The following is a 22,188-nucleotide window of genomic DNA, read 5'->3' as shown; positions in this document are numbered from 1 at the left end:
GAGGTAGAGGTGATGTGAGGCAAGGCGGGGTTGGGTGAGGCAAGGTTGGGTGGGATGAGGCAGGGGTGGGGTGAGGTAGAGGTGATGTGAGGCAAGGTGGGGTGGGGTGAGGCAAGGTTGGGTGGGATGAGGCAGGGGTGGGGTGAGGTAGAGGTGATGTGAGGCAAGGCGGGGTGGGGTGGGATGAGGCAGGGATGAAGTGAGGTGAGGTGAGGCGATGTGAGGTGAGGTGGGGTGGGGTGAGGTAGAGGTGATGTGAGGCAAGGCGGGATGGGGTGGGGTGAGGCAGGGATGAAGTGAGGCGATGTGAGGTGACGCAAGGTGGGTTGAGGCAAGGTGGGGTGAGGTAGAGGCGATGTGAGGTGAGGTGGGGTGGGGTGAGGCAGGGATGAAGTGAGGCGATGTGAGGTGAGGGGTGAAGTGCGGTAGAGGTGAGGTGGGGTGGGGTGAGGCAGGGATGAAGTGAGGCGGGGTGGGGTGAGGCAGGGATGAAGTGAGGCGATGTGGGGTGAGGCGATGTGAGGTGAGGCAAGGTGGGTTGAGGCAATCTGGGGTGAGGTAGAGGCGATGTGAGGTGAGGCGGGGTGAAGTGAGGTGAGGTGAAATGGGTCTTAAGGTCACATTCAAGATTATAGCACTGGTATTACGTTGCTGTTTGTACTAAGCCAGACTAAAGCTGGTTTAATAGTGTTTTCCCACTGAAATACCATGATTCAGTTTAACATGGATACGCCTCTCAGAAAAATGATGCTGTCCAATCCTTGTTTTATCCCCTCAACACCACGCGCCAGGCAGGGTAACCGCAGCTACCTTCTCTCACCATCAGACAACAAACTACCAACCTTCCACTCTCCAGTCAGAAGCTCAGTGATGCATATTTGTATGCAAGCAAACCTAAAAATAAATTGTGTACCGGTGAATTTATTATATTTACACAGATAAGCAGCTTAATAGTGACATGTCATCAGCAAACTCAATGAGGGACAGGAGCTTCTAATATAATCCTGTTTGTTGTTTAATACCACACTCGGCAATATTCTGGCTATGTGTTCCTGGGCTGTAAAAGTATCTGGACCAGACAATCCAGTGATTGCCAGTGATTGATATGATGAGTAACATCTATTATCTCCCCTAACATTAAAATATTAGGTTCTGATTATTTAAAAAGTGGGCAATTATTTTCCACGTTGGCCGCTTACATACCCTGCTGAGAAATATATCTGAACACACTTCTCTAATAACTCGCTTAGTACTGTTGAGCTGAAATGAACCAATGTTTATCCGAATGCATTAGGTAAAGGGAAGTAATTCGGTTTGCATCATCTGCTATCGGTGAAAATGGTTGAATGAAAGCGTTTTTCTCTGCGAGACTTCGGACGTATATTCCAGGTCTGTATGATGGTTCAGGGTGCATGTGCTCACACGCAGGGTACGTGGGCTCACACGCGGGGTACGTGTGCTCACACGCGGGGTACGTGGGCTCACACGCGGGGTACGTGTGCTCACACGGGGGGTACGTGGGCTCACGCAGGGTACGTGGGCTCACACGCAGGATACGTGTGCTCACACGCAGGGTACGTGGGCTCACACGCAGGGTACGTGGGCTCACACGCAGGGTACGTGGGCTCACACGCAGGATACGTGTGCTCACACGCAGGGTACGTGGGCTCACACGCAGGGTACGTGGGCTCACGCAGGGTACGTGGGCTCACACGCAGGGTACGTGGGCTCACACGCAGGGTACGTGTGCTCACACGCAGGTTACGTGTGCTCACGCAGGGTACGTGTGCTCACACGCAGGGTACGTGGGCTCACACGCAGGGTACGTGGGCTCACACGCAGGGTACGTGGGCTCACACGCAGGGTACGTGTGCTCACGCAGGGTACGTGGGCTCACACGCAGGGTACGTGGGCTCACACGCAGGGTACGTGTGCTCACATGCAGGGTACATCACACAACATACCTCTCCAGATTGGTTGATAACTTATAATGTTTTCGGGGTACAAAGACAACTAAGTCATCTTGGAACCAATTCTAACCTGACAGGTTCTGATAGTAGTTTGGTTTGGTTTGTTGTTTTACACCGCACTCAGCAATATTCCAGCTATATGATGGTGGTCTGTAAATAATCAAGTCTGGACCAGACAATCCAGTGATTGATATCATGAGCATCGATCCACGAAATTGGGATCGATGACATGCTTCAACCAAGTCAGCGAGTCTGACCACCCGATCCCGTAAGTCGCCTCTGACGACAAGGTTCTGATATGACACTGGGAAGAAAATAAACATTCTATCCACTGTCTCACCAAATACAAACTAGCTACCACCACTCACAAGAATAGGAGTGAGTATGATTTTACTCCGCTTTCAGCAATATTCCACCAACATAACAGACACCAGAAATTACTCACGTACTCAGTTCAACATGGTACGTCATTATGCCTCCAGGTACTCAACTTATAACGCTGTAGGTTTTGTTTGTTTGTTTGTTTGTTGTCTAACCCCACACTCAGCAAAATTCCAGCTAGATGACAGCAGTCTGTAAATAATCGAGTCTGGACCAAACAATTCCTTCTGTAAGCAAGTTATTTCTGGCAACGAAGAAGAGCCTTTCTGTAATATTTAAAGTCTGTAATTGTTACATCAGAGCGCAAACAGAGCAGTGATGATCAAACGAGTACGCAGGCTTGCAGTAGGGGCAAAGATGATGTGGGTCTTTCCCCGACTTGGGCCTTTTACATAAAACACAACGCATAGAATACATTCTGCAAAATATCAAAACAACACATTAGTGTAACGAGCAGAATCACATATGAAGTAAACCATGTTAGTGGACAATATGTGAACAAAGCGCACAAACACACAACCACAACACAGTGTGCGACGCGCATAGGGAGCCGGGAACCAGCTTAAAGCGCGACTTGAAACAATTCAAAAACATAATACGCCTAATTAATAGGAATTATGTCAAGAGAAAGTCATAATCAACAAAATAAATGAGAGAATCACCAATAGTTTAAGAAAACTATAGCAAAAAAAACGTGCAAACTCATGACACGTGATCGAAGCACGACGATAAAATGGCGACCAAGGCGCGAAACGCGCACGTAAAATCTCCTAGTATAAGTAAGTAAGTAAGCGAAACGCGCAAAGTTACGAAGCCACGAATAAAAATCGAATTACAAGCTATGGCAAGGATATATGGATGGAACACCATCCTAAAACGAAATTTGAAGATAATTAACAAGGTAAGTTGAACGGCTGTCCTACAGAAATATCAGCGAAAATCGCTGAATGTCAATCGGCGCACGTGACTTTGTTTCACAGGCCCCTGAAGCAGGATAGTAATATTACTCATTGTAATGAATAGTTACATTGCACTGGTCAGGTATCAGATTTTATAAACATTTTAAAATGTATTCAAAATATGTACATGCATATTTGTGTGATGTGTATGGTATTTTCTTTAACCAATAATTTTTTTAATTTTATGCTTACCAAGAAATTAATTTGTTTTCGGGTCTTCTTTCAGATGCTGACACGTTATCTTCGTTTGTTTTGCTTTTTGAATACCAGCACGTGCGTTTGTTGTGGTTTTCGCGCCGACCAATCAGAGCGCTCGACGCCATATAGCGCGGAGATTTTGTTTACTTCCGTTACCGACAGAGGCGATTGAGCCAATATCTCGATAAAATCACGCGATATAGGCAATAAATTGCAAAAAAGTGAAGGTTTGTGACATACAGTGCGTATGTGGGGGGGGGGGGGGGGGGGGTTACTGTGAACATGACATACGTTAATTTCCCTTTATTTTAAACGATTCAGTGTATGTCAACATCGGCCAAGATGGCGAGTGACGTACCTTGTCTATTTATATATATGGGTCCGGTGTTTCAGTAATATTACTATCCTGCTTCAGGGGCCTGTGCTTTGTTTGTATACACAGCCAACCACGTGCTGCGAGCTCAGGTTACGCTGACATTTCAGTGTTGTGATGTGATCATAACGCGGGATATTCAAACTGCTCGTGTGTTTTGGAATAACATGTGAGCTATTACTGTATTACAGACCCTGATACAAATATATATCAAATACAGCCCATGCAAGTCTATAATGTTTGGCAAGTCTAGATCACTGCAGTATCTGAAAATGAAGAGTCACTGGGATCCTTTTTATTATATTTTTATTAAGATAACTGAACAACTGTTTTTTTATGTACGATATGTTCATTTCAGAGACTATATGTTAGTCTAACTGTATTCCTACAGTGACATTTAACCCTTATGGTGCCTGGACCTCAGTCTGCAAACCGCTCACCCAGCAAACAATTCTACGTTGTTACAACGTTTACTTTTCGTTGCTACAACGTTGTGATGTTACGTTGTCACAACGTGATTCTGTAGACTACCAGAAAGGTTGCTACGACTTTGTGTGTAAACCAAAATACAACCAATGCAGAATGTTGTCACAACGTCTATTTCTTACGTTGTGACAAGGTTTTATGAAAATGTTGCGACGACGTATGTTTCGCATTATATGGACGATAATACAACCAATGCAGAACGTTGTCACAACGTCTATTTCTTATGTTGTTTAAACGTTTAATGAAAACGTTGCGACGACGTATGTTTCGCATTATATGGACGATAATACAACCAATGCAGAACGTTGTCACAACATCTATTTCTTACGTTGTTTAAACATTTAATGAAAACGTTGCGACGACGTATGTTTCGCATTATATGGACGATAATACAACCAATGCAGAACGTTGTCACAACATCTATTTCTTACGTTGTTTAAACATTTAATGAAAACGTTGCGACGACGTATGTTTCGCATTATATGGACGATAATACAACCAATTTAGTGGTTTCAGATCAGTGTTACCTTTGTAATGTTTGTGTTGACTGACTTGTCTCTTCTGGAGTAGGTTGCTGTCTTGCTCTGTATGTTCAGTGCTTAGTAATGAGTTTGACATTGGTACAGTTCCTCTCAATCTCCTCCCCAAGAGTAATTGAGCTGGAGACTTTCCTATCCCTTGATAGGACTTTAAGGATCAGATGCTTTCTCTCTCTGCTTGTCTGTTAGAAGTGATTTGTTCGAAGTCCAGCGTTAGAAATTGGCACTAGTCCTGTAGTCCTTACCAAACTGCCCAATAGTAAAGGTATCCTAAGGACTAGTAGAAATTGGCCTGTTTTAAGGGTTTTGCTATATGTTATCATCATAAGGACTAGTGGACAAAAACTGTTAGTTTCTAACCCTGAAGTCGTATTCTGCGGCGAATTTCTTTAATTCCGAACTTGACTACTGTGGCGCTATCGCTCATGACGATATCTGGAATGCCATACCTGCCGAACTGGCTCTCCAGGTGAAGAATTACTCTTTGACAGGTTGTATCTTCTAGCCGAACCATTTCTGGCCACTTGGAGAAATAATCAACAGTTAGTATATGTGAACTTCCGTTCGACCAGGGTCTCGGAGGAATTTCCTTTCTGATATCTGCGCATATTCCACACGATGCAACAGTTCTCTCAATACCTGTGGCCTCCCCGGGCTAAAATAGGACTTCTCCTGCTCGTCTCTTACATTTCACTCCTCCCGGGTGTGAACTATGAATTCTCTCAAGCATTTCGTTTCTGCTACTATTTGGTACCACCAGTAGGTGTCCTTTAAACACTAAACCATCCAGACATGTCAATTCCTCTCTGTATGTCTGATGTTGTGTTGCTTGACTACTAACTTGACTTCGCTGGTCAGGCCATCCTTCCATTGTGTGTCTGACTTCTGTCTACACGCTGTCTTTAGCTGAAGCTGACTGTAAGATGGTACTTGTTACTTGGTACTTAGCCAACTGTGGCATGGTATCTCAGTGAGCTAGCACTATAAATCAGCATCATTCCAGACTAGTACAAGCAGCCACACACATGCATGTGTAGCAGGGCGTGGAGTCATCCTACAGATGACATCCTTAACTTGTCAGCTTGCTGACGGGGGTTAACCTCTTTGGTCATGTGGACAAGGCGTCTAACCTCCGATCAGAAGGTCCATAGTTCGAATCCCATCACGGGACTCGGAAATTTGATGGCGGCTGCATTGGCGCCCAACGTGGGGCTGAGCACGTTCATATTAAATTTGAGCAAAATAAGCCTCAGTACCCTACTATGCGGCCCGCGACATGCCTTCTGTTGACGGGGGAGTATGTAGCAGGGCTTGGAGTCATTCTACAGATGACATCCTTACCTTGTCAGCTTGCTGACGGGGTTAACCTCTTTGGTCATGTGGACAAGGCGTTATGACCTCGGATCCAGAAGGTCCGTGGTTCGAATCCCATCACGGGACTCGGAAATTTTATGGCTGCTGCACATGCACGTCGCTAAATAAGTGCAATTATCTTGGATGCGATGTTAAACCCAATTTCACCTCACCTCGCCTCACCACACCTCACCTCACCTCACCACACCACACCACACCACACCTCACAACACCTCACCACACCACACCACACCACACCACACCACACCACACCACACCTCACCTCACCTCAGCTCACCTCACCACCCCACCACACCCCACACCCCACCCCACCCCACCCCACCCCACCTCACCACACCACACCCCACCCCACCCCACCACCCCACGCCTCGCCACGCCACGCCACGCCTCTCCCCACCACACCACACCACACCACAACTCACCACAACTCACCTAACCTCACCACACCACACCTCACCACACCACACCTTACCACACCTCCCCTCACCACACCTCACCTCACCTCACCTCACCTCACCACACCACACCACACCTCCCCTCACCACACCACACCTCACCACACCTCACCTCACCTCACCACACCTCACCACACCACACCACACCTCACCACACCTCACCTCACCTCACCACACCACACCACACCTCACCACACCTCCCCTCACCACACCACACCTCACCACACCTCACCTCACCACACCTCCCCTCACCACACCACACCTCACCACACCTCACCTCACCACACCACACCACACCACAACTCACCACAACTCACCTAACCTCACCACACCACACCACACCTCACCACACCACACCTTACCACACCTCCCCTCACCACACCTCACCTCACCTCACCTCACCACACCACACCTTACCACACCTCCCCTCACCACACCACACCTCACCTCACCTCACCACACCTCACCACACCACACCACACCTTACCACACCTCCCCTCACCACACCTCACCTCACCTCACCTCACCACACCACACCACACCACACCACACCACACCACACCACACCTTACCACACTTCCCCTCACCACACCTCACCTCACCTCACCTCACCTCACCTCACCTCACCTCACCTCACCACACCACACCACACCACACCTTACCACACCTCACCTCACCACACCTCACCTCACCACACCACACCACACCTTACCACACCTCCCCTCACCACACCACACCACACCTTACCTCACCTCACCTCACCTCACCACACCACACCACACCACACCTTACCACACCTCACCTCACCTCACCTCACCTCAGTCTATCAGATCACTGGACTCTGGAACCTTAGCCAAGAAACTGAGAGTTGTCTCCCTTCTATCATAAGACTCATCATCAAAACAGAGTGGACTGTTTGTTTGTTTGTTGTTTAACACTGCAACCAGTAAGATTCCAGCTACTTGACAGTGGTCTGTAAATAATCGAGTATGGAGCAGACAATCCAGTGGCTCACATCATGGTCATCAAGCCTGAGCACCCAATCCATTTAGTTGCCTCTGTGGATGAATATCATTACCCAGTATGCCCTCAGGTGGATTGTTTTTTAGCATGAGAGTCATCTGTATATACAAACTTTCCCGGAATCCCCATGGAGGGATTGTTGAGAGTCGCCACGTATACAGACTTTCCCGGAATCCCCATGGATGGACTGTTGAGCGTTGCCATGTATACAAACTTTCCCGGAATCCCCATGGAGGGATTGTTGAGCGTTGCCATGTATACAAACTTTCCCGGAATCCCCATGGATGGATTGTTGAGCGTTGCCATGTATACAAACTTTCCCGTAATTCCAACAGGTGGATTGTTGAGAGTTGCCATGTATACAGACTTTCCCGTAATCCCCATGGATGGACTGTTGAGAGTTGCCATGTATACAGACTTTCCCGTAATTCCAACAGGTGGATTGTTGAGAGTTGCCATGTATACAGACTTTCCCGTAATCCCCATGGATGGACTGTTGAGAGTTGCCATGTATACAGACTTTCCCGTAATTCCAACAGGTGGATTGTTGAGAGTTGCCATGTATACAGACTTTTCCGTAATTCCTACAGATGGATTGTTGAGAGTGGCCATGCATACAGACTTTCTCGTAATTCCAACAGAGGGATTGTTGAGAGTCGCCATGTATACAGACTTTCCCGTAATTCCAACAGGTGGATTGTTGAGAGTCGCCATGTATACAGACTTTCCCGTAATTCCAACAGAGGGATTGTTGAGAGTTGCCATGTATACAGACTTTCCCGTAATTCCAACAGAGGGATTGTTGAGAGTTGCCATGTATACAGACTTTCCCGTAATTCCAACAGGTGGGTTGTTGAGAGTTGCCATCTATACAGACTTTCCCGTAATTCCTACAGAGGGATTGTTGAGAGTTGCCATGTATACAGACTTTCCCGTAATTCCAACAGAGGGATTGTTGAGAGTCGCCATGTATACAGACTTTCCCGTAATTCAAACAGGTGGGTTGTTGAGAGTTGCCATCTATACAGACTTTCCCGTAATTCCAACAGAGGGATTGTTGAGAGTTGCCATGTATACAGACTTTCCCGTAATTCCAACAGAGGGATTGTTGAGAGTCGCCATGCATACAGACTTTCCCGTAATCTCAACAGATGGATTGTTGAGAGTTGCCATGCATACAGACTTTCCCGTAATTCCAACAGAGGGATTGTTGAGAGTCGCCATGTATACAGACTTTCCCGTAATCTCAACAGATGGATTGTTGAGAGTTGCCATGTATACAGACTTTCCCAGAATACCAACAGAGGGATTGTTGAGAGTTGCCATGTATACAGACTTTCCCGTAATTCCAACAGGTGGATTGTTGAGAGTCGCCATGTATACAGACTTTCCCAGAATACCAACAGAGGGATTGTTGAGAGTTGCCATGTATACAGACTTTCCCGTAATTCCAACAGAGGGATTGTTGAGAGTTGCCATGTATACAGACTTTCCCAGAATTCCAACAGGTGGATTGTTGAGAGTTGCCATGCATACAGACTTTCCCGTAATTCCAACAGGTGGATTGTTGAGAGTCGCCATGTATACAGACTTTCCCAGAATACCAACAGAGGGATTGTTGAGAGTCGCCATGTATACAGACTTTCCCAGAATTCCAACAGGTGGATTGTTGAGAGTTGCCATGTATACAGACTTTCCCAGAATACCAACAGAGGGATTGTTGAGAGTTGCCATGTATACAGACTTTCCCAGAATTCCAACAGGTGGATTGTTGAGAGTTGCCATGTATACAGACTTTCCCAGAATACCAACAGAGGGATTGTTGAGAGTTGTGCTGGAAATGGGTGAAAAATAAGCTCTACTTTCAGAGAAACAAAGTCTTGAAGCAGTGACTCAAAACATATTATGTGTCCAACAAAAATCTCAGCCCCACCAAGAAAACTAAATGGTTGGTCTCTAAAAGGAATTGGTGGTTGTAGTGTGAGTGGGTTTATTGTGTGTCATCATAGCCTGATGTCATGGTGGTGTGCATGCTATTAACCACTGGGTTGACAGATCCAGAAAGTGTGATGAAACTTGAACACTCCCCAGGGAGCTGAGACTGAAAGTCGAGTGGACACTGATCCATTGTAATATAAATGTAGCGTTTACAGCCCTTGGTAGTGTGGAACTATATCACAACATAAATGGATAGCCTTCTTGTTGTTAATATTGCTGACTGGCATCAAACAACTTTCAATCACAAGTAAAAACAAGTGGATTTCGCAGTCATGGAATATATTTTGCAGAATTGTTGTCTTCATACAGAGATGTACTTGGCTTGCAGAGAGCACAGTACTGCAGAAGTTCACTATTTCATGACTCCTGTAACAACCCTTAAAACCTGGACAATCTTTGTCTGGCCCAACCTATCTCATTTGAAAATTTCCTAGACTGTCCAAATTGACCCATAATCAACAACATGAACCAAATACAACTGTGTGGCACGCAGCTTTTTTTATTAATGCTTCTGACATGAAACAATTCCAATGCAGCTACAAACACCGACAGAGAACGAAAAACAGACAGCATCTTTATCAACATAAACATATCTACAGAGATGCCAACCAAAACTGAATCTTTCGGAGTAAACAGGGCAGTAATCAGTAATCAGCGATGCTTTAAAAATTTGCTCTCCAGGATATTTCATGAATCTAAATAATTCGTTAAACAAATGACAAAAATCATAATTTGTGGGATTTGTGTAATTTTAGGCTATTACGTCAAACCATAACGGTTGGCATCTCTGTGTACAGATGTACAGACGAAATGGTCTGAAGGTAGCTGAAGCCCGACACGTAAAACCAGAGAAAAAAACATTTGTGAAAAAAATCTGGAACCGTGTTCCCTCAACGTATGCAGCGCTACCTCTACTGGAGGGTTTACAGTATCAGACAAGCATTGTCATCAAATAAACAATCAACAGTACACAATTCATAATATACCATATATATGCAAATATATACAAAAATTACCACTAAAAGACTTTTAATTGACACTTCTAACATGAAACAATACCAACACCACTAAAAGACTTTTAATTGACACTTCTAACATGAAACATGTCAACCAACATAAATATATCTACAGAGATGCCAACTCAAATTGAAGCTTTGGAGTAATCAGAGCAGTAATCAGTAATCACTGGTGTTTTAATTTAATTTAATTTAACAATTTGCTCTCCAGGATATTTATGAATCTAAATAATTCATGACAAAAAATTTGATTTGAAGGGGGACAAGCCTAATAGAGTAATTATCAGCTCAAAATTGATACTATTACGCCAAAATTGTAACTATTACACCAAATTGTAACTATTACGCCAAAATTGTAACTGTTACACCAAAATTGTAACTGTTACGCCAAAATTGTAACTATTACGCCAAAATTGTAACTGTTACGCCAAAATTGTAACTGTTACGCCAAAATTGTAACTATTACGCCAAAATTGTAACTATTACGCCAAAATTGTAACTGTTACGCCAAAATTGTAACTGTTACGCCAAAATTGTAACTGTTACACCAAAATTGTAACTGTTACGCCAAAATTGTAACTATTACGCCAAAATTGTAACTATTACGCCAAAATTGTAACTGTTACGCCAAAATTGTAACGGTTGGCATCTCTGTGTACAGATGTACAGATGAAATGGTCTGAAGGTAGCTGAAGCCCGACACGTAAAACCAGAGAAAAAAACATTGGTGAAAAAACTCTGGAACCGTGTTCCCTCAACGAATGCAGCGCTACCTCTACTGGAGGGTTTACAGTATCAGACAAGCATTGTCATCAAATAAACAATCAACAGTACACAATTCATAATATACCATATCTATGCAAATATATGCAGATTTACCGCTGTTCTACAAGGCAATTGGGGGTCATGGGTGGCCCAGTCATCCAACGCTTGGCAATTCTCATTAAAATCAGATCTCAGTTCTCGCTATTGCTAAAAAAAGATCTGAGGACATCCCATTACGGGTCACGTCAGAATGACCATTCATCCGACCAATCAAAGCGTTGGTTACCTGATCATGAAAGTGACAGTCGGAATGTGTTTTCTAATCATGCAACCTCGAAAACGTTAACACGGGGTATTCCGAATGACAGTAACAGCCCGTAACACTGATTCTGTCAAAATTTTCGTCTATCTCTCGCTGTCGTGGGATAAACATTTGAACGGAGGATGTGTACGTTGCACAGTACGTGGGAAGCACTGCCATACAATCTCAACCATATATTAGACATTCCGGAATGTTCGGTTCCTCAGTTTTCAAAATTTTAATCGAGAACTGTGTAAACATATTTTACAAGCGTAGTTTGAAATGGAAGTCGCCGGGTTGAAACGAGTACCGTAAAGCTTGAGAAAGCTGCTTTCGAATTGGTTGATGTCGACTTCTTGTTTGTCATTTCAGTGATCGGTCAAAGTTCGCGCAAGGTCGTTCTGACGTGACCTGTAATGGGATGTCCTAAGATCTTTGTTTAGCGGTAGCGAGAACTAAGATCTGATTTTGATGAGATTGTACAGTATCAGACACGCTTTGAAACAGACATATTGTATTCAGATAAAATAACAATCATGTATACACAATTCTTTATGTGTAGATAACATAAGGCTCTCCATCCCTCGCGAATTTACAATAAAACTCGCCATATCTATTTACCAAGAAGGCTTTGCGTAACATATCAAAATATCAAAACTTTCAGTAATTTATTTACCTCAAAAAGAAAATATCGCGAGAATATAGCTACTAAATATAACTTAAAATTTTGTAACCTGTAAACAGCTGTACATAATTAAACAATGACAAGTCTATCATCAATACGCAATCATCGTGGTCAGTCAGGGGTAAGAAGTGTGAAAATAATTCAGCAGGCTAAAGGTTAAGATGCCTAATAATTTCTTGTAAAATAGGAGTTGCATTACATACTTCATATGTAGAGGTCTGAGGGAGCTTTCTTGTAAATATTTCAATAGGATGTCTTGATAACGTGTCTGCTTTTCGATTGTTTTTACCCTTAATGTATTCACATCTTAGATGAAGGTTGTTTGATTCTATTTCATCCCTAATTAACTCTAACATCTTTTCTTGAGCTTTACTCTTCTTTTTCCTTTTGCGTCCATTAATTGCATTAACAGTGCACTGATTGTCACAGTATAAAAGAACGTTCCCACCATACATTCGTGAACCCCAAAGTTTGAGAGCGACCAAAATGGGCAACATTTCTAAATCATTATTATGAAGGTCTAATTCGTTTTCAAAGCCAGCACTAAATATATAATATTTGGAGCCAACCTTCAAGTAGCCCCCAATGCCAGAAAGGTTGGCATATCTTTTTCCACATGAATCAGTAAAAATAGAGAATTCAGGGGGGCCGGCGTAAGGTTCAGGGGCCGGTAGGTTCGGGGGGACTGGTAGGTTCAGGAGGACCCGTAGGTTCAGGGGGGCCGGTAAGTGCTTTCTAAATTTCTTATTTATATCAACAGTGGAGTGATTGCCACCATATGGTAGAACAGAGGGTTCAGACATTTGTAGATCCCAAAGTTTGACAGGAGCATTACTGGCTAATAATTTATTGTTCTCAAGTTGTAATGGATTTTCATCATAAACGTTAGAAAGTAAGTGCTTTCTAAATTTCTTATTTATATCAACAGTGGAGTGATTGCCACCATATGGTAGAACAGAGGGTTCAGACATTTGTAGATCCCAAAGTTTGACAGGAGCATTACTGGCTAATAATTTATTGTTCTCAAGTTGTAATGGATTTTCATCATAAACGTTAGAAAGTAAGTGCTTTCTAAATTTCTTATTTATATCAACAGTGGAGTGATTGCCACCATATGGTAGAACCATGGCTTCAGACATTTGTAGATCCCAAAGTTTGACAGGAGCATTACTGGCTAATAATTTATTGTTCTCAAGTTGTAATGGATTTTCATCATAAACGTTAGAAAGTAAGTGCTTTCTAAATTTCTTATTTATATCAACAGTGGAGTGATTGCCACCATATGGTAGAACCATGGCTTCAGACATTTGTAGATCCCAAAGTTTGACAGGAGCATTACTGGCTAATAATTTATTGTTCTCAAGTTGTAATGGATTTTCATCATAAACGTTAGAAAGTAAGTGCTTTCTAAATTTCTTATTTATATCAACAGTGGAGTGATTGCCACCATATGGTAGAACCATGGCTTCAGACATTTGTAGATCCCAAAGTTTGACAGGAGCATTACTGGCTAATAATTTATTGTTCTCAAGTTGTAATGGATTTTCATCATAAACGTTAGAAAGTAAGTGCTTTCTAAATTTCTTATTTATATCAACAGTGGAGTGATTGCCACCATATGGTAGAACCATGGCTTCAGACATTTGTAGATCCCAAAGTTTGACAGGAGCATTACTGGCTAATAATTTATTGTTCTCAAGTTGTAATGGATTTTCATCATAAACGTTAGAAAGTAAGTGCTTTCTAAATTTCTTATTTATATCAACAGTGGAGTGATTGCCACCATATGGTAGAACCATGGCTTCAGACATTTGTAGATCCCAAAGTTTGACAGGAGCATTACTGGCTAATAATTTATTGTTCTCAAGTTGTAATGGATTTTCATCATAAACGTTAGAAAGTAAGTGCTTTCTAAATTTCTTATTTATATCAACAGTGGAGTGATTGCCACCATATGGTAGAACCATGGCTTCAGACATTTGTAGATCCCAAAGTTTGACAGGAGCATTACTGGCTAATAATTTATTGTTCTCAAGTTGTAATGGATTTTCATCATAAACGTTAGAAAGTAAGTGCTTTCTAAATTTCTTATTTATATCAACAGTGGAGTGATTGCCACCATATGGTAGAACCATGGCTTCAGACATTTGTAGATCCCAAAGTTTGACAGGAGCATTACTGGCTAATAATTTATTGTTCTCAAGTTGTAATGGATTTTCATCATAAACGTTAGAAAGTAAGTGCTTTCTAAATTTCTTATTTATATCAACAGTGGAGTGATTGCCACCATATGGTAGAACCATGGCTTCAGACATTTGTAGATCCCAAAGTTTGACAGGAGCATTACTGGCTAATAATTTATTGTTCTCAAGTTGTAATGGATTTTCATCATAAACGTTAGAAAGTAAGTGCTTTCTAAATTTCTTATTTATATCAACAGTGGAGTGATTGCCACCATATGGTAGAACCATGGCTTCAGACATTTGTAGATCCCAAAGTTTGACAGGAGCATTACTGGCTAATAATTTATTGTTCTCAAGTTGTAATGGATTTTCATCATAAACGTTAGAAAGTAAGTGCTTTCTAAATTTCTTATTTATATCAACAGTGGAGTGATTGCCACCATATGGTAGAACCATGGCTTCAGACATTTGTAGATCCCAAAGTTTGACAGGAGCATTACTGGCTAATAATTTATTGTTCTCAAGTTGTAATGGATTTTCATCATAAACGTTAGAAAGTAAGTGCTTTCTAAATTTCTTATTTATATCAACAGTGGAGTGATTGCCACCATATGGTAGAACCATGGCTTCAGACATTTGTAGATCCCAAAGTTTGACAGGAGCATTACTGGCTAATAATTTATTGTTCTCAAGTTGTAATGGATTTTCATCATAAACGTTAGAAAGTAAGTGCTTTCTAAATTTCTTATTTATATCAACAGTGGAGTGATTGCCACCATATGGTAGAACCATGGCTTCAGACATTTGTAGATCCCAAAGTTTGACAGGAGCATTACTGGCTAATAATTTATTGTTCTCAAGTTGTAATGGATTTTCATCATAAACGTTAGAAAGTAAGTGCTTTCTAAATTTCTTATTTATATCAACAGTGGAGTGATTGCCACCATATGGTAGAACCATGGCTTCAGACATTTGTAGATCCCAAAGTTTGACAGGAGCATTACTGGCTAATAATTTATTGTTCTCAAGTTGTAATGGATTTTCATCATAAACGTTAGAAAGTAAGTGCTTTCTAAATTTCTTATTTATATCAACAGTGGAGTGATTGCCACCATATGGTAGAACCATGGCTTCAGACATTTGTAGATCCCAAAGTTTGACAGGAGCATTACTGGCTAATAATTTATTGTTCTCAAGTTGTAATGGATTTTCATCATAAACGTTAGAAAGTAAGTGCTTTCTAAATTTCTTATTTATATCAACAGTGGAGTGATTGCCACCATATGGTAGAACCATGGCTTCAGACATTTGTAGATCCCAAAGTTTGACAGGAGCATTACTGGCTAATAATTTATTGTTCTCAAGTTGTAATGGATTTTCATCATAAACGTTAGAAAGTAAGTGCTTTCTAAATTTCTTATTTATATCAACAGTGGAGTGATTGCCACCATATGGTAGAACCATGGCTTCAGACATTTGTAGATCCCAAAGTTTGACAGGAGCATTACTGGCTAATAATTTATTGTTCTCAAGTTGTAATGGATTTTCATCATAAACGTTAGAAAGTAAGTGCTTTCTAAATTTCTTATTTATATCAACAGTGGAGTGATTGCCACCATATGGTAGAACCATGGCTTCAGACATTTGTAGATCCCAAAGTTTGACAAGAGCATTACTGGCTAATAATTTATTGTTCTCAAGTTGTAATGGATTTTCATCATAAACGTTAGAAAGTAAGTGCTTTCTAAATTTCTTATTTATATCAACAGTGGAGTGATTGCCACCATATGGTAGAACCATGGCTTCAGACATTTGTAGATCCCAAAGTTTGACAGGAGCATTACTGGCTAATAATTTATTGTTCTCAAGTTGTAATGGATTTTCATCATAAACGTTAGAAAGTAAGTGCTTTCTAAATTTCTTATTTATATCAACAGTGGAGTGATTGCCACCATATGGTAGAACCATGGCTTCAGACATTTGTAGATCCCAAAGTTTGACAGGAGCATTACTGGCTAATAATTTATTGTTCTCAAGTTGTAATGGATTTTCATCATAAACGTTAGAAAGTAAGTGCTTTCTAAATTTCTTATTTATATCAACAGTGGAGTGATTGCCACCATATGGTAGAACCATGGCTTCAGACATTTGTAGATCCCAAAGTTTGACAGGAGCATTACTGGCTAATAATTTATTGTTCTCAAGTTGTAATGGATTTTCATCATAAACGTTAGAAAGTAAGTGCTTTCTAAATTTCTTATTTATATCAACAGTGGAGTGATTGCCACCATATGGTAGAACCATGGCTTCAGACATTTGTAGATCCCAAAGTTTGACAGGAGCATTACTGGCTAATAATTTATTGTTCTCAAGTTGTAATGGATTTTCATCATAAACGTTAGAAAGTAAGTGCTTTCTAAATTTCTTATTTATATCAACAGTGGAGTGATTGCCACCATATGGTAGAACCATGGCTTCAGACATTTGTAGATCCCAAAGTTTGACAGGAGCATTACTGGCTAATAATTTATTGTTCTCAAGTTGTAATGGATTTACATCATTAACGTTAGAAAGTAAGTGCTTTCTGAATTTCTTGATTATATCAACAGTGGAGTGATTGCCACGGTATGATAGAACCATGGCTTCAAGCATTGGTGGATCCCCAAGTTTGACAGTAACATCAATGGCTAATAATTTATTGTTCTCAAGTTGTAATGGATTTTCATCATAAACGTTAGAAAGTAAGTGCTTTCTAAATTTCTTATTTATATCAACAGTGGAGTGATTGCCACGGTATGATAGAACCATGGCTTCAGACATTTGTAGATCCCAAAGTTTGACAGGAGCATTACTGGCTAATAATTTATTGTTCTCAAGTTGTAATGGATTTACATCATTAACGTTAGAAAGTAAGTGCTTTCTGAATTTCTTGATTATATCAACAGTGGAGTGATTGCCACGGTATGATAGAACCATGGCTTCAAGCATTGGTGGATCCCCAAGTTTGACAGTAACATCAATGGCTAATAATTTATTGTTCTCAAGTTGTAATGGATTTACATCATTAACGTTAGAAAGTAAGTGCTTTCTGAATTTCTTGATTATATCAACAGTGGAGTGATTGCCACGGTATGATAGAACCATGGCTTCAAGCATTGGTGGATCCCCAAGTTTGACAGTAACATCAATGGCTAATAATTTATTGTTCTCAAGTTGTAATGGATTTACATCATTAACGTTAGAAAGTAAGTGCTTTCTGAATTTCTTGATTATATCAACAGTGGAGTGATTGCCACGGTATGATAGAACCATGGCTTCAAGCATTGGTGGATCCCCAAGTTTGACAGTAACATCAATGGCTAATAATTTATTGTTCTCAAGTTGTAATGGATTTACATCATTAACGTTAGAAAGTAAGTGCTTTCTGAATTTCTTGATTATATCAACAGTGGAGTGATTGCCACGGTATGATAGAACCATGGCTTCAAGCATTGGTGGATCCCCAAGTTTGACAGTAACATCAATGGCTAATAATTTATTGTTCTCAAGTTGTAATGGATTTACATCATTAACGTTAGAAAGTAAGTGCTTTCTGAATTTCTTGATTATATCAACAGTGGAGTGATTGCCACGGTATGATAGAACCATGGCTTCAGACATTGGTGGATCCCCAAGTTTGACAGTAACATCAATGGCTAATAATTTATTGTTCTCAAGTTGTAATGGATTTACATCATTAACGTTAGAAAGTAAGTGCTTTCTGAATTTCTTGATTATATCAACAGTGGAGTGATTGCCACGGTATGATAGAACCATGGCTTCAAGCATTGGTGGATCCCCAAGTTTGACAGTAACATCAATGGCTAATAATTTATTGTTCTCAAGTTGTAATGGATTTACATCATTAGCGTTAGAAAGTAAGTGCTTTCTGAATTTCTTGATTATATCAACAGTGGAGTGATTGCCACGGTATGATAGAACCATGGCTTCAGACATTGGTGGATCCCCAAGTTTGACAGTAACATCAATGGCTAATAATTTATTGTTCTCAAGTTGTAATGGATTTACATCATTAGCGTTAGAAAGTAAGTGCTTTCTGAATTTCTTGATTATATCAACAGTGGAGTGATTGCCACGGTATGATAGAACCATGGCTTCAAGCATTGGTGGATCCCCAAGTTTGACAGGAGCATTACTTGCTAATAATTTATTGTTCTCAAGTTGTAATGGATTTTCAAAATAAATGCCCAAACTACGGTATTTGGAGCCATCATTCCAGATGGCGCCAGTGCCAGGATGTCTAGGATCAGAACCATCAGTAAGTTTCAAACATGAATCTGTAAAGATAGTTATTCTACCAACAGCCACATCAGGCCTCGATATTTTATCATGGTTTGTTCCAGCGACTCCCATCTTCATCTTGAGGAAAGCTGTGTACCAATTCTTCATTTCCAGTGTGGAAACTGCAAATTAATAAATTATATAAAAATCATAGGTATGATTTAGTGTCACACTTAGGCCTTTTATTTATTAATTATTTGGTTTACAGATTTTTCTTAAAACCGCAGGCTCAGTGATTGAAATATAAAGACAATAATAAATAATATTTCAGAATAATATTTAAAATAAGTGGTCACTAAGTAATAGAGTCAGTTACAATTATTACACATGCAATCTCATGTATACCACGTAGATGGGGCCTGTGCCTGTGCCACTATTATCTTTTTTTCTAAGTGTAATATATAACCTGACTTGGTGGAATAAAAATCAATTATTGTGGAAAGTTATTCCACATTTGTGAATTTAAATTTGGCTGATGTGTCACCAAGTTAATATTAAAAAAAGCATCCTTAGAAAATTACTATCAGTATGATCAGCATGGATTAAAACACAAAGTTCTCAAATGATTTTCTCGACACTGTTGTTTTCATACTAAAAAGAGAGATTAAAACATGTATTGCACAATATTTTGCTGTCATCTTACAAATAATAGTTGTTTATTTTGTTAATGATTTGTTTCTTCATATATATTTGTGATACAGAAATGATTGACTTAAACCCAGGCCTGTCAACCAGTTGGCAGGCTTCATTATGATGCAGGTTTTCTAAGTATTTGGCGCGATTTGGGTTACAAAATACGCCAAAGAAATATCAACTGCATTTATCCTGATGCAACGTGAAGGCCCCTTATTTCAATAAGATATATTGGGTTTTTTCTGTCGGCGGTAGTCTGCTGACAATCCCATTTCTTCGCTTTGTAAGTTTGCCACAAATGCTCATGTTATTCCATTCCAAGAAATGTATCCATATTTGGAAGTACTATTACGTTTTACCACAATTTATGAATGAAATCTGTCTCGTCGTTGTTGACCTTTCTGACCTTGACGTGTATTAATCTCATTGGTTGACAAGTACTGTTGTATGCAAATTAGATTGCCAATCTGGGGCCGTTCCACAAAGCGATTGTAGCGCTACGACTGTCGTAAGTCTATGTTAAAGTATGGGGGTTAAGATCTTCGTAGTGCTACGATCGCTTTGTAGAACGGGGCCCTGGGACGCTAGCAAACTATTAGCCAATCAAATCGTGTAAAATAATCACATCATACATTCTTATGAAATTTGATAAAGTTCTATGTGTTCATATTTCTGTGTGCACACAAGTCACAATGTCAGTCAATAGGAAATTTATAAGTTTCACTTTAAACTTTGACTTTGAATCCCTAGCTATGAGGAAGCCTGATCGTGTAACTCATTGTTATTTCGACTACCGAATCAACCAATCATGCATAGTGTTGTTTCTGGAGACGGCGCTTGCAGATCATATTTTGTTTTCATTTCCGAGAGTTAAATGACATAACTTTGAAGTATGTTGATGTTTAACAAAGTTTCTGACGAATCTGATAAGCAACAAAGTAATAAACACTCTAAGAACACGAAGACAACAGTTCATTTCAGGATTATTCATTTAAAGTTCAACCCTTCAGGCACCTTCAGACTATCTGAGTTTTCTTTACAGTTTACATGGTTAAATCGTTCACCACAAGAATTTATTTACCAGTTGATTACCAGACAAAAGTTAATCTGGGTCCCACTGCGGTGGCTGTGATAAGAGTCACTAATCCAGTTCTTTGTTTTTACTCAAGGGACAATGGAGGCAAATTTTTAAAAATAATGAAGAATTCTGTTTGGGGGAGAAAAAGTCCATCATGCGGGAGACTGGGAGATTTCATCAAATTGAGGGAGTCTCCCGCAAAATGCAGGAGGGTTGACAGGTCTGTAAACCATATTATTAGAATCACAATTCAGTATATATCAGCCTGACCAACAGATCAAGAACCTAACTTAGTATGAAAATAGCTAATTTTCTGTGATATTTTTACATCAATATAGTACCCCTCTGACATGTGTAAATTGGCACGGCTCCCATGGCCGAAAGCTGTGAATACACAATGCCATTTATTATCCCAAATATAACATTTGTTACATTTGACCACTTTCTAAATAGCATTGTGTATTCATAAAAATGAGTTTTTAAAATGAAAAAGTCAAGTGCATTTTGCCTATTACAGTATTTTCTTGTGCCTAGTAGACCCACTTTTGGGTTTTTTATCCTTTTACGGAAGAGAATTATAATATTTTAGACTGTGCACGCAGTAGAGAACAAACATAGTCAGTGGCTCAGTGTTTTTGTAAAGTTTGAGCCAAAAGGTTTCTTTTCCTGTCGTGGATTTTATTATTTTGAAGGTGACAGCAGCAAGAAATTAAATTGGTCTTCACATAATGAACATACTAAGAAGAGAACCATCCCTGGTCTTTAGAAAACTCTGTGAGATAAAAATAAGTTTCTTACCGAACAGAATGCGAGAGACGCAGAGACGCAGAGACGCAGGTGAAACCAACGAGCACAGGTATGGTGACAAACCTAGAAACATAATCAGGTGGAATCCGGAATTTTAACCCGTGATCAAAGTGCCCAGACTTTGTTAGAACAAAGTGACACATATGATATGCATATGCATTCAATCATATTGTTGAAGTGAGAACTGTCCTGCCTTTGTACAAGGAAGAGCTGTATGATATCTGTCCATTTATCTTATTATGATGACAAATTCCAAACATTTTGATCTTTAATTTCATAACCCAGTGACAGAAAATGACCGGATTTAAAGTACATTTCTATAATTTTATCTAATCCTGACTCATACTTATTGCTTTTTACTTCTCATTTCTGATAGTGGAAACTTCCTGAACTGTGGTATTGAAAATGACATTGGCGTGATAGTTCATGTTTTTAAACATTCAATCATATTGTTGAAGTGAGAACTTTCCTGCCTTTGTACAAGGAAGAGCTGTATGAATTTTCCTTTTTACGGAAACAACTCTTAATATATAGTTGACAGAGAAAACGACTTCTGTTGAAAATCTAAAACTTTAGCTATAGTTGTATTCCACCCAAATACAGGATTATTGAAGTTATGCAAC

At 40.4% G+C, this 22,188-nt stretch overlaps 2 protein-coding genes across 3 annotated transcripts in view; one reads left to right on the top strand and one right to left on the bottom strand.

The window, feature by feature from the left end:
- Positions 1–3,134: 3,134 nt before the first annotated feature.
- LOC125379342 (NAD(P)H-hydrate epimerase-like) overlaps positions 3,135–22,188 on the top strand; it is a 62,537-nt gene continuing 43,483 nt past the window's right edge. Inside the window, exon 1 of the mRNA XM_048395724.1 lies at positions 3,135–3,252. The gene's annotated coding sequence lies outside the window, so the exon portion shown is untranslated. The remainder of the gene's footprint in view (positions 3,253–22,188) is intronic.
- Positions 12,524–22,141, bottom strand: LOC125379341. 2 transcript variants are annotated; one of them, XM_048395719.1, is made up of 3 exons: positions 21,557–22,141; positions 13,416–19,169; positions 12,524–13,193 (listed from the first exon to the last, which is right to left on the bottom strand). In XM_048395719.1, the coding sequence occupies exons 1-3, from the start codon at positions 21,636–21,638 to the stop codon at positions 12,673–12,675; spliced, it is 6,357 nt and encodes a 2,118-aa protein (XP_048251676.1). In that variant the 5' UTR covers positions 21,639–22,141; the 3' UTR covers positions 12,524–12,672. The 2 variants fall into 2 exon arrangements, with proteins under 2 accessions (XP_048251676.1, XP_048251675.1); XM_048395718.1 differs by having other exon boundaries at positions 12,524–19,169.

This window comes from Haliotis rufescens, unplaced genomic scaffold (assembly GCF_023055435.1).
Source record: "Haliotis rufescens isolate VD_foot unplaced genomic scaffold, xgHalRufe1.0.p SCAF_14, whole genome shotgun sequence".
Lineage (NCBI taxonomy): Eukaryota > Metazoa > Mollusca > Gastropoda > Lepetellida > Haliotidae > Haliotis > Haliotis rufescens.
This window is presented reverse-complemented; position numbering and strand designations above follow the sequence as displayed.